Source organism: Cavia porcellus, unplaced genomic scaffold, assembly GCF_034190915.1.
Source record: "Cavia porcellus strain 051 isolate PalLab524CR breed Dunkin Hartley unplaced genomic scaffold, mCavPor4.1 scaffold_16, whole genome shotgun sequence".
Taxonomy (NCBI): Eukaryota; Metazoa; Chordata; class Mammalia; order Rodentia; family Caviidae; genus Cavia; species Cavia porcellus.
Genome location: NW_026947499.1, coordinates 66,887,716 through 66,901,405, shown reverse-complemented (window position 1 = coordinate 66,901,405; position 13,690 = coordinate 66,887,716). Strand labels below are relative to the sequence as shown.

The 13,690-nt window shown below is 40.5% G+C and overlaps 1 protein-coding gene across 4 annotated transcripts in view; it reads right to left on the bottom strand.

Annotated features, from left to right (window-relative positions):
• Positions 1 to 13,690, bottom strand: part of Col9a1 (collagen type IX alpha 1 chain) — an 85,744-nt gene that overhangs the window by 61,357 nt on the left and 10,697 nt on the right. Inside the window, exons 7-11 of one of the 4 annotated variants that reach the window (XM_063227037.1) lie at positions 4,490 to 4,573; positions 3,732 to 3,752; positions 2,617 to 2,691; positions 2,368 to 2,403; positions 2,185 to 2,247 (exon numbers count right to left, since the gene is read on the bottom strand). In XM_063227037.1, coding sequence (XP_063083107.1) covers positions 2,185 to 2,247; positions 2,368 to 2,403; positions 2,617 to 2,691; positions 3,732 to 3,752; positions 4,490 to 4,573 — 279 coding nt within the window. Of the gene's footprint in view, positions 1 to 2,184; positions 2,248 to 2,367; positions 2,404 to 2,616; positions 2,695 to 3,731; positions 4,035 to 4,489; positions 4,574 to 13,690 lie in introns of those variants that run through there. The other 3 variants (XM_063227039.1, XM_013142245.3, XM_063227040.1) reach the window with 3 other exon arrangements.

Sequence of the window (13,690 nt, the reverse complement as noted above, 5' to 3'; positions counted from 1 at the left end):
TCAGAAGTTTTCTTACTTGCTAGCTCCCTACAGCCAGATGCAGAAAGTAAACTATTACTACTTCATTGTTCTCAAACTGTTCATTCTCAATTTAAAGTAAAAAACAGTATCAAATCAACCACAGACCCGATTTTAAAAAAAATCTTTTCAGTTGCAGAAGTCCTATGTGGCTCCAATTTAAAAGTTATAGGGTATGAAACTATCAATATTTACTGAAAATCATTAAATATCAACTTTAAATCATTTTAATCCACTTAATCCATATCATTCTTCTTGGTTGGTAACTTAGGAACTAATAACCAACAGACACTTTTCTCTCTAATCTCTCTAATTAGTACACTCGCCAATTACTAAGAATCCCATCTATATCTAAATGAGTTGGGCCTGGAGCATCTTAAAAATAAAGAAATGTGGATGCTTCTGTTATCCTAGCTATTAAATAATAATCCTAGGCCCAAGAAAAATTATTTCCTTCTGTTTCTTTATGTGTGGAAAACAGTATTAAACTAACCCACTTTCTAAATTATTAAGGTTCAAGAAAACAGTAACTGTAGCAACACTTGAGGGAAAACACGGAACAAATGCAAATAGCATAGCTGATTTCCTCCTCAGTTCTAAGAAATACCTAAAATTCTAGGACATATATAGATTTTTCTCCTTTTTCTCTCCTTCTCTTTCTTTTTTTCTGTTGTTTTTTTTCCTCTGATCCAAAAGACTGGTTCAATATCCTCATCCATTTCTCCCCCAGGACCTTTCAGGATAAATCTTGGTGATGTAAGAAACTTTACTCTTTTACAACTTTCAATATTTGAAATGTGCTGTTTTTCCCCTACAGGACTGAAAGCATGAGGTCCTCAGTTTGATTCCCTACCAGAAATAAACAAACAATAACAAAACACCTGGTATTGTTTTGACATTGTATTTTTGTAAAGTTCAAAGCACTTTTATTTATCGAAATTTCAATTAAAATGGAGAAACTATAAAACACAACCAAGGATTTCTTTTATGATACTATAAGGCAAGACAAAGAGTTATTTTAAGCAAGGTACAAAAGTGCTATTAAGAACAAGCCCATCCCTCTAGCTGAAATTATATTCCAGCTCAATAGCAAACAAACAAAAAAACGAACCTTGAGATAACTAGTTCATGTTTCAACTACCAAACATTATAAAAATCTAACCAGAAATTTTCTTTTTATGCAAGACAAAAGGCTGGTGTTTGCACACACATATAATATCTACTGCTCAGGGGGCTGAGACAGGAGGATTGCAAGTTCAAGGACAGCATGGGTAACTCAGCAAAACTCCTGCCTCAAAACACAACTTCGTAAGTGGTGAAGGCCTAGCTCACGGTAGAGCACTTGCTTGTTATGTGCAAGGCCCTGAGTACAATTCTCTCATTCTGCAAAAAATTTTAAATAACTTGCTGCATTTCAAAAAATTGCAGAAATAAATTCAACTCGAATCAGTCTACTAGTTTAGTTTGTGGCCTTGTGATCATCCAACATTTTTATATGACAGTCTCAAGTAATTCAGTTGCAAAGAGCTTGACTGCCAACAAGTACAAAATTCCAATTTGCACCATCCAGATATTAGTTCAATATTCACTTTGTATTATCCAAATTTTAGTCCCAGAGAACCTCATGCTCCACCACTTTCATAAACAGAAAATTAAACTAAGAGGATTGAAATGTAAATCCAAGTCTGTGTTCTGAAGCTCTAACTGATATAGAAAGATTCCTTCATCTTGGTAATCCAACTACATGTCTTAGTAACAGCTACAATCCAGTTGTATTATTTCTTTCCAAGAAAAGAGACTATCTTATACCTCAGGCAAAAATTCTTAGAAACTATGAAGTCAGGGGTGCTTTCTTCATTTAGGAAACCCTCTACATCTTGGGAGACCCATGAAGTGGTAAAGAACGGTAAGGATAACCAGCCAGCCCTCACTCCTTAGCTTCCTCTTGTGCCTGCAGCGGGAAGGGAGCCCACACAGGTGCCTGACCCAGGGCTGGTTCCTTCCCCTTCCCGCAGCCCCTTCACAGAGGCTGACAGCTACCCAAAGCCAGGGACTGCACAAAGCCAGGCTCTGGGCCACAGAAGGTCCCCCTTTCGTCCTCCCCCACCCCCCTTAAAACAGTCCCTCTTCCACGACCAGCACACACAAGCACTCCTGCCTACTCACGTCTGAGCCTGGCGTGCCGGGCTTGCCTGGGACTCCTGGCTTTCCGGGTTCACCTGGAGGACCCTGAGCAGGGAGAGGACCAGGCAGGAAGAGAAAACGGTGCAAAGTTGAGACTGGAGACACATCTGGCTGCAAAACTCGTTTACAAGAAGTAGACGCCTTGGTGTGTGTGGAAGCACTTACCGGGGGACCCGGGGGACCTTTGGGACCTCGGTCGCCCTGGAGGCACAGAAGGAAGGAAAGGCAGGAGCAGCCGTGAGCTGGAGAAGCTGAAGTGGCAGGGTTGCTCCCCACACAGGAACCGCGGGAACATGCCTGCATTTCCTTGTAGCGAGCTTCCCCAGGTCCCCCCAGCCTTGAGGCCACCCGGCCAGACCTCCCCAGGAGAGGGCAGGGGTAGGGAGGGCAAGGCCCAGATGGGAAGAGACTCACGTCGATGCCGTCGATCCCTGGAACGCCTGGGGGTCCGGGGGGCCCAGGGGGCCCCTGCTCTCCCGGAGGGCCTCTCTGCTAAAATATCACACTGGGGGGTCAGGAGGGCAGGCCACCGGGGCGGCAGCCCCCGCCAGGTCTGCAGAAGTGGGCTGGACCCTCCTCTGCGGCAGACCTGGCCGGAGCGAACTGCCTCCTGCACCTAGGGCGAGGGTGGGGGGCAGGGAGGGCCTCCAAGCTTCTTCCCCTAAAGGGACTCAAATGAAAGGCGGTGGGGGAGACTTCCATGAATCAGTCACTGGAGTCTGTGTAGGGTGGGACAGCTCACTCCAGGCCAGGGACATGGGGCTGTGGAAGGAATTCTTTCTTTGCCAGTAGAAGAGGGAGGAGGTGTTGTCCTTGCGCAAAAAGAGTTGGCAGGAACAGGCAGACCTTGAGCCCCAGCACAGAGGGGCTCCTTTCAGGGCTGCCTGCTGTGTCCAGCCCTGCACAAGGTCTCTGTATCTCTGCACCTCACTGCAAAACGCACCCCTGTACTGGGCCCACTGGAATGATTCCCTTTACTGCTTTGAAGGCGCTAGAGGGCTGCTGGCACCTGAAATCTTAGGAACAGGCTGCTTTCCAGAATGCGGACTGGTTTGGGTCCTTTCTGCCACCCTCCTCCCCTGAATTTAAGAAGAGAAAAAAGAAAGCTCCTTTTATCCAGGCAAACTTTGTTTTTCTAAACTCCAGGAATAGACAGGTTTACAATGAGGTCTTTGTCAGTGAAACCTCACACCCCTGCCTGCGGAGGGAGAGACGGGGTCTTAGGGACATTGCTGAATTTTGATGGGATCAGAGATGCTGGCTTGTTGCACTGAGTTCCAACCTCAAAGCCTCCAGCCCTGCGTGCAGGGCTCGGGATTCAGGGTGTGTTTCCCTGTAACCAGGAGGCAGACGCTGAAGCCGGGGCCCGTGCCCAGCCATCAGGCCTGAGCCTTCCGTCTAGTGCCTAGAAAGAGGACGCTGGGCCGGGCCAACGGTCCTGCCAGAGGATGCCCTGCACCTGCACCCCAGCACCTCTCGCCTTTGCTCTCGTGCGCAGGGAAAATTGCAGACTTTTGCCCGCTGCTCACCTCGTCGGTAGTCCGGGTGGGCTGCAGGAGAAAGGATGGGAGGAAGTAAGCTGTGCCCCCAGCCCCTCGTGCACTTACTTGCGCTGCACTCAGGCACAGGGAGCACAGCAGGAGTCGCAGCCCCAGGGCCCCGCAGTCCCACGCGCACCAGGCCATGCCGCCCTCGTTGCAGCCCGGGGCCTGGCTCCGTCGCCTGCTGCCCCGTGGGGCGCGGAAAGTGGCCCTGCGCCCCGAAAGGCGCCCCCAGGAGCCTGGCTGCAAAGGTGCCGCGGCCGGCACGCACAAATCCCTTCTGTTTATGAATGGCCCTGGGGAGGGTCCTGGGGATTGGAGGAGAGCTAGGGGCCGGGAGGACGGATAGAATGACAACTGTCCCTCTTAACCCTTTCCCCGCGGCTGCTCGGGCAGAACTGGCCAGGGCTCAGCCCCCCACCCCCCCACCCCCAACCCCCCCAATCTGGTGCAGCCTTGGCCGTCTTAGGACCCCCTCCCTCCTCGGGCCGGCGCCTGTGGGTCGTAGAGCCTCGGGATTCCTGAAGAGATAGATGTTGGGGAGTTGGAATGGGAAGCCCCAAAGAGAAACAGACTCTGGCCCTTGGGTAGATGGTCTCTACCCGCAAGGCAGAACCGCGAGTGAGCAGGGAGCTGTACTTTCTGCACAACTTCTGGGTCGGGAGTGTAAAGCAGACTCCTTAAAGGAAGCAAGTGAGGGGCTGGTGCAGGGGACAGGGGTGCGCGAGCAGGCGGCAGGGACTCACTGGTGTTCTGACTGGCAGCTCATGGCACGTTTCTCTGGTCGGCCTCAGAGGGTCACAATGGATCAGCATCCACTGGAGTTCAAACTGAGAGAAAAAAGACAGTTAAGGTTCTCCAGGAAGACAGAGGTGATCATTTAGGAGAGGTGAGTTTTTAAGCGTGGTTAATTAACTGGAATCTAATTTAAATTTGTGAAGCTCAACGGAGAGGACATTTGCATAACGCCAGAAGAATCTTCTGAATCCAAATTTTCCTTGAATCCAAATTCAAAGGCTAGAATCATTGGAGGAAGATGTCTTTTGCTCTGATTTACTCCATAGTAACTCTGACTTCCTACCTCTGTTCTCCTACTACCTCCAGAGGTAGAGGCCATGCACAGGAGGTTTGAAGCCCACACAGGACTGGCCCTGTCACAGGGCAGCATATCCCAGATCTTGCCTTAGGAACCAGGCCTCCTGAAGGCCACAGGACATGTGAGTCTTAAAGATTTTAGCTGGGAGACTAGAGGTGGAGACAGCAAAAGAGATAGTAAACAGGAGAACAAGTAAAAGAAAAGATACTCCTGGAAAAAAATGTACATTTCTAGAGAAAAACATTCCCCATGTAGTAGCTACAGTTTAAAATAGAAAAAACAAGCAGGAAATCTAGGAATTGGGGACAAAAGTTTAAAAATATTTACATTTCATGTAATGTTATTCATTGGCTGAAGATGGATAAGCTTCTAGATCTTGAAATTCAAATGCACCCTGACAATTCTTACATTTCCAGCAGATATTAATGGAGGGTGCCTATAACAGAAAAGTTGTCGAGTACAAATCTGAAGAGTTTCAAGCAGCAAGACCAAAAAATCCAAACAAACAAACAAAAAAGTAGAATCCTACATTAGGCTGGATCCATGCCTCTGCCTGGTCTGAACATTTCTAATCAGATCCATAATTTTTAGAAGATTCTACTGGCATTATGCAAATGTCTGGTTAAGAATCCAAGTGTAAAATCTAAGTATCACCTCTTTTCTTTCATCAAATAGAGCTTTCCATTCCAACCCATCTGCCTAGTAGATTCTAGATCAGCTAAATCCAGAATGAAGCATGGTATGTTTTTCCACTGCTGTAGAAACATTCAGCATTGAGATCACTGGAAATGAATGAAACTGGAGATGATGCACAATTAAGCTTTTTCCATCAACCCATAAAGGTAAGGAAGATTAGGGAAAATGAAAATTTCCACGTTATAACAGGTAGAAGTGGGCACTCCTTCCCACAGCCAGACCAGGCAGAGGCATGGATCCAGCCTAATGTAGGATTCTACTTTTTGGTTTGTTTGTTTGGATTAAGAAAACAGTCCTAGTAGTGCAGAGAATTCCAGGGGAGTTGGCTGTGGGCTCTGCACTACTAGGACTGTTTTCTTAATCCCACTGTACCCTTTTTCCTGAAAATAGGAACATTTGCAAAACTGGCTCCAAAGGGGTCAAGAAATATGAGCAACTAAGTTAAGACATTTTAAGGTGAAAATTATCAATAAATCATATGAGAATTATTCTGACCTGTGTATTCATTGTGCAAATGATTTAAAAGTAGTATGCAGAATCCTGCTTTCTAAACAACACAAGCTCTTGCAACTAAGAAACCACTTTAATCAAACAACTTATTTTTATAAGCATAGCTTTACTTGAGAAGAATTTTATTTGGGTTTTTTTTTCTAAGTAGCAGTTAAAATCTCATAAGAAAGATGAAAAATAGAACAACCTTTTTCCTTAATGACTGTTAAATATCTAGCATTTGAAGCCATCAGATGAGCTAAAGTGAAGCAGACAAGTAAATTCATTCGTCACAATCCACACAACTAGTAAGCAGCAGCGATGGCCTTCCAATTTTTCCTGACATTAAAATTGAGAATTTTTTTCTATTACTCCACTTGACCTCTCTGAATAATATATACTGTCACCACAGTGAATTATGTCTTTCAGGAAGTTAAATAAGGTATTTGGTGATGGAACATTAACAATAAAGATGAATGGAAAAGATAGGCGTGGTGGCGCATTCCTATAATCCCAGTACTTGGGAGGCTGAGGCAGGTGAATCATGACAAGTTGAAGGCCAGCCTGGGCTACATAGTGAGTTCAAGGCCAGCCTGAATTGTGTGATGAGACCCTGTCTCAAAAAATGGGAAAAAAAAAAGATGAATGGAAAAGAAGAGAAAACTAGAAATGAAAATTATACAACTTTATTTCCATCATCTGCTAGAAAACTTCAAAACTACAGTAAGAAACTTTCAAAACAATTCAAAGCTTTCCCTATTTTGTGTGCTTGCTATAGAAATATATACAGAAGCAAAATTACTAGTGTTTTCTAAAAATTGAGAGCTGGATGCAGTTACATATCCATGTGTGTAACCAAATTATCACATAGAAAAGAGGATAGTTCTTTTCCCTCAATGACTAGCTAAGAATTTTGTCAGAATAAGAAAATATGTTATTCCTCTTTACCATTCCTCAAAGTAAAAGACCACTCACAATTTTTATGCATGAAGTCCTTTGAAAATTGGTAAATCAAAATAGGCAGGCATTGTATATGTCTGATATTTTGATTTTGAAAATGATTCAGATCTTAATCACCCTGTAAGACTTTAATTAAATGGTTTACCAGGAAACCTATGTCCTTTGTTTAGGTTGTTCATTAGATTTACTTATTGCAAATGTGAAATAATTCATTAAGCTGTTTCCTCAGAAATGTAATTCTCTCTAGATAAACTGGTACACCTGTTTTTGCAAAATGCATTTGTGGCACAAAATAATGGAGAATGAAATGTATTCATCTATGAATACAAGCTGGGTTGTTGAAAGTGCCACATAGATCAAGGGTTCCTGAACACATCTGTGCATGCATATAAACACAACCTACACACTAATAATCATCTGTACAACAACCATCTTTTGGCATGCAGTGTGAATTTCAATTTGCATGCTGTTTTGAAGGAAAACTGGCAGAGTGCTTTGGTAAAAGTCACGTTCATTACACAAATAAAATGCCGATCTCCACATGTTTCTCATTTTCATACCTGGACTCATTCTTCTCTTTGAATACTTACTGACAAAATACATGTGACAAATATTTTAATTTAGTATTTCAGTCAACATTTTCGAAGTTCCAAAATAAACCAAGTAGTAAGGAAACATTCTAAGAAAACCAAAGATATTCTCTTTCTCACAATTAGTTTACAAATTTTAAGATGCAAAAATTACAAGGAGAGAAATGAAATGCTTTAAAAAACTATGAAGCAGAACATAAAATACCCTAGAAAATATCTTTAGCAACATAAAATGTTTTTCCATTTTCTCAAGGAAAACTGAATGATGCATATGTAGAGTTTACATCTGTCCAGATTTGACATTACCAAGTTCCTTTCTACAGGACACCAAGATTTTTCATTTCCAAGGCTAAAATTATGCTCATCTGACACCATGTTTAAGCAACAAATACTCTACTCAACACTCTACTCTGTCAATAAGGCTAGTGATTTCTACATATTTTGCTAGGTTGTTAAGAAAAATCAAAGTATTTAAGGGCTTCTTACGAATTAAGCAAAAACCAACTGCAAGCAATATTTTTGTTCCTCCCAAGAGAGAATTTTAATGACAAACTATGAAACTTTACATAGGGCTTAACTTTTTGCTAACTGAATTACAATTAAATTTCATAAGTACAAAACACCAGTTCTTCTGAGAAAAACTGCTTAACAGAGCTGGGGATTTAGCTCAGCAGCACAAGTGCCTGCCTGGCAAGCATGAGGTCGTGAGTTTGATCCCCGGTATCAAAAAAAAAAAAAAAAGAAAGAAAGAAAGAAAAAAAGAAAAATTGCTTAACCGAACACAGGTTTACTTAAGCATTTGTCTACCGGATAGAAATAAAGAATTAAGTGCTAGTTGGAAATCTCAGCTCTCCTCCTGCCTTTTGGTTTATAAAGGAACTGGTTTCTGTTATTTCAAGGACTTCCTCTAAGTAACCTTCCTAGTTATAGAGTAGGAGGCTCTGCACTGCTCCCAAATTAGAAACTTCTCCAAGTTTAAGTCATGTAGTTGCAGACATAGTGCTAGGAATGAATTAAGTATGAGTGGGTAGCACAGCTCTCTCTAGACTCTACTAAAGGCTGAAGTGGAAAGGTGAAAAGGGAAGCAGTTGGCCTGGAGTCAGCAGACTTGGAACACAGCCATTTACTTACTCAACATACCTCCGCATCGTGCTTTAAGATAAACAGTATGGAAGACACAAAACTGCCAAGTGTCTGAGGCAGTATCAGTAGATCTTTGTCACTGATTTCGAAATCCAACGGTCAGATCTCACTTTTCATCTGTTTTTGACCTATCCGCAGTAGTTGAGTTAATTGCTTATTCATTCTTCCCAAAACTGTTTTCCCTTGACTCTCAGAGCACCACAACCTCTAATTTTTTGCTTATATCACAGCCTTCTCCTTCTTAGCCTTTTTGATAAGGCTTCATTTTAGAAACTTCTGTATATTGGTTATTTTTTAAATTTTTTTATTTTAAAGATATTAAGACAAAAGAGGACATAAGGAAGCAGATCAGATCAGAACAATGCAAGTAACACAGCATTTTACCACAAGACAATCCATAATTAACAGTAACTACCATAGTGTCTCTTTCTTTGAAATAGTTGAGCATAGCTTCATATACGATAGTATCAAGCATAACAAGACAGTATAAAACCATTCAAGAGAATGAAAGCATTACAGGGCTTTCAAAACCAAATTGTAGAAAATGAACAATGGCTACTATATACTATACTATAATATAGGAAATTTGTTTCTACTATCACAAATAATATCCAATAAGATGTAACAGGATAGAACCAAAGGCAACAGAAGAACAAAAGCATGGTAGGACTTCAGAGTAAGATGATACTAAATCAGCTCTGGCTATTCTAATGTCTTCTTTTCTGTAAAATAGCTATTTATACTATCACAGATAATAAAATCAAACAAACTAGGATAAAACCATTCGAACTAATGAATGCATTAATAATAATGAAGACATTACAAGGCTTCAGAGCAATGTAATGGGGAATCATGATTACCATAAACTCTTATGTACTCTCACTATTTCTTACACTAGGGAGACTATACGGTATTTATATGTGTGAGTTTGATTAATTTTGCTCATGAGCATGGTCTCAAGTTGTGTCCATTTATTTATAAATATCTCAATGTGATCATTGTATATAGCTGAGCAGTACTCCATTGTATAAAAATACCACAGCTTTTTTATCCATTCCTTAGTTGATGGACACTTGGGTTGTTTCCAAGATCTGGCGATTACAAATTGTGCTGCTATAAACATGGGTGCACATATAACACTGTGGTATGATGTTTTCAGTTCTTCTAGGAATATGCCTAGAAGTGGACTAGCTGGAACAAATGGGACTTCCAATCCCAGCTTTTTGAGAAATCTCCAGACTGACCTCCACAACTGCTGCACCAGTCTATATTCCCACCAACAGTGCAGGAGAATTTTGTTTTTCCCACAGCCTCTCCAGCATTTTCTTGATCCCGGCCATTCTTTCAGGAGTGAGATGGAATCTCAGTGTGGTTTTAATTTGCATTTCTCTAATGACCAATGATGATGAACATTTTTTCATGTATTTATTTGCCATTTGTATTTCTTCATCTGAGAACTGTGTATTCATCTCAGATGCCCATTTTTAGATTGGGTCTTTGAATTTCGGTTGTCTGATTTTTTAAAATTCTTTACATGTTTTAGACAGAAGTCCTTTGTCTGAGGGACAGTTCACTAAGATTTTTTTCTCAGTTTGTGGGTTTTCTTTTCACTATTCTGGAGATTTCCTTTTGACATGCAGAAACTTTTTAATAAGATGTGATCCCAGTTATTTATTCTGGGAAGTATTTCCTATGCGGTTTGATTCCTGTTCATGAATTCTCTACCTACCCCTATGCCTTCAAAATTTTTATCTAATTTATCTTCCAACAGATTTAGTGTTTCTGTTTTAATATTCAGATCTTTGATCCATTTAAATTTTAGTTTAGTATAAGGTGATAGGCATGGGTCTAGGTTTAATTTTCAGTATGCGAAGAGCCAGTTTTTCCAGCACCATTTATTAAAGAGACTGTGGTTCTTCCAGTGAACATGTTTGGCCCCTTTATCAAAGATAAGGTGGTTTAGTGTGTTGGTAGTTGTGTGTATATTGGTTATTTCACAACACACTCCCAAGACTTCTGCACTAAATCCACATCTTGATGATTTTATGGCTTTAAATATCGTAGTTATGTGCACAACTCCCAGCAAGAGCCCAGTTCCATGCAGACTCTCTCTTGTACTCTAGAAGCACACAGCTAACTACCTACACAGTATCTTCCTTAGATGTCTAACATGGACCAAACTCCCATTCAGTGTTAAATATCACAAACCAACTCTGGATATTCTTTTTGATAATCTAATCTTCCCAGAGTCTCCTGTGTGTGTATATGGCAACTTTATACTCCAGCTATGCACACCCAAATTATTGGTGTCACCCTTTTTTTCCTTTTTCATACCCCATATCTTGTTTCCTTCATCTTCAAACTATTAAGATCTGGTCACTTTGCACCAATTCCACCTCTATCACCTGTTTCAAACCAAGACCCTTGCTCTCTGAATTATCACACTAGCTCTTAAAGCCTCCCTTGCTCCTGAAGAGTCCTACAGTGTCCAAATACAAGCCAAAGAGATCCTTTCAGAAGATGAGAACATGTAGGTTACAATATTTATAGAAAACTACCTGACAGCTGCCCATTCCACACAACACAAATGACAAAACTTTAAAATGTTGCCATCCCACCTCTACATTACTGCCTCAGTGCCGTGACCTAGCTCTCTGTCTCTCCAGCCACCTGGAGTGGTCCTCACACAACAGAGGATGCCAATTCCTTCTGCCCCATTGTTCACTCTTCCTGGAATCTCTCTCCCCTAGTGGCCCCAGGATATTTCACTCAGCTAAACTCAGGTTTCCTCTAAAGTGTTTTCTTCTTCTAGGTACAACAATTTCCTGTTTTGCTGTCCTCCATAAGATTTACGATTACCTGGCACACAGTACATTTACTCTGTTACTCATGATGTGCATCTTTTCTCCCCCAATGCAAGCTCCATGGGAGGATTAACATTTGTCTTTCTCCATCACTTAAAATAATGCCTGCAACTTAGCACACAGATGAATAAACTGAGAAGTTAGATTAGATAAATTCAATTTTCCCAGCTCTGAAAGCTTACTACTGTTCTCTTAACACTGCATTGTAACCAAAGAAATGACCACTGTTACAGAGATTTAACATGAACTGGACTTCTTTATGCTGTTAGCCCATATGCATTTTTATCAAAATAGGAAAATAGCATTTATTTTTTAACAATATGGGCGTGGCTTAGATCAATAAAAAGCTTTGTACATTCAATTTTTGATTAAATGCAAATTTGACCATCATTTAATTTTTACTCTAGGTATTCATGATCCCATCTCCCACTCACTTATCCTACTTCAACAGCTCTATTTCTGTATCCCTTTTCATTAACATCTAGTGGAAAAATCCAGCTAATGTTGTCAATATGATCTACAATGTAGCAATCTAGGTTTGATCTCCAAAAACTGTTCTGACAATCAGTATTAAAATATACTTCAACTAAATCAAGGTGTTATAAAAAGTAGTTTACATGGATGTACATTAAGATTACTATCTCTTTTAATTAACCTAATACTTCCCGGTAAAAAAGTGTTTAAAAATGTGTGCTTGTTAAAATCAACTCAACAAGCAAATTTACATTGCATGTTATTCATACTAGATGCTATAGATTCCTCAAATAATTAAAAACATAAACTTCCTTGAGTATTTCTCAAAAATAATATTAACCATAGCCTCAGTGTTTATTTTCTCATGTTATCATGTATGGAACTTTCATTATTTTTACCTTTCAAGTTAGTATCATAGAATCCTGTAGAGCAGAGAAAAGAACAGAGAGCTTTTTCTTCTACAGTTTTACCAGCTCTGACATTTTCTCTGAATCTAATGAAAATAAACAGAACAACACACCTGAGATACACTTTTAACAGCATTAAATCCATCATGTTCTGTGTTGATTCATTTGAACTACGCATAGGTAAAAAGAAAAATGGCTTGCACCATACATTTATAAAGCCACATAAACTTTTATCCTCCCTCAAACAAGCCCAAACTCCCAGTGTAAATCCCAGAAAGGGGAGAAAAGCTAACTTTGTTTTCTAATAGAGCTGTACCCAATAACTCTCCTAGGTAATCATGCTGGCAACAAACAATAAAGCACCTGTCATAAAATAACTTGTTTTTATGGTATGCTGCCAGGAAACCCAGCTTTGCAGTGGGATAAATAACACTACCTTAAATTATGGGCATAAAAGAAAACAGGAAATAAGGGATTTATTGCTTTGAAATCAAAACTAACAAACTTACAGCAGTACATTGGGAAAAAATATAAAATGCGTTGAGCCCACTAAATAATCATGAATGATGAGAAGGTATGTGAGCTGTATATCATATGAGCAGTTCTATGACAAGTCTTATGAAAATGTCTTGAAATTGGCTTGCTTTTCTCATTTAGAGGAAAGAAAGGGACAAAAGTTAGCGTGAGGAGGGGAAATCATAAGCAAGTACAATCTAAGTGAGTCTTTTAGCATTAGTAATCCATCAAATGTTGTTTTCAATTGCATTTTGCATTATGCAATTCTTAGGGCTACCTTCAACATTTGATACTACCTAGGAAGAGGACATTTTTTTTTTTACTTTTTGTTTGTTTATTTTTAAAAGCAAGCACTGGCTATGAAATAAGTAGTCAAGTAATGTGGAGTGTTGAGGATCAGAATGAAACCAACTGCACAAAGAAATACTGAAAGATGCACGGTTCTGTACTGTTTTTGTGCTATTTCATGTTACTTTGTTTTAATTTAAAAGTTCCTACATCAGTTTGAACATTTGCTGCCTTCATATTGAGAAGAGGGTGACTTACTAATACAGCTCTACCTCAGAGTATGTGATTGTCACCCCCATCACCTCCAAGACCCAACGGCACAGGCAGGGCTTATGAATTGTCAGTGTTACCAGGAACTTAGAATTTTAGCCACACAGACAAGAAGTCCAAGAAGATAGGCCATAAAGTAAAAATAAAGGCCTAG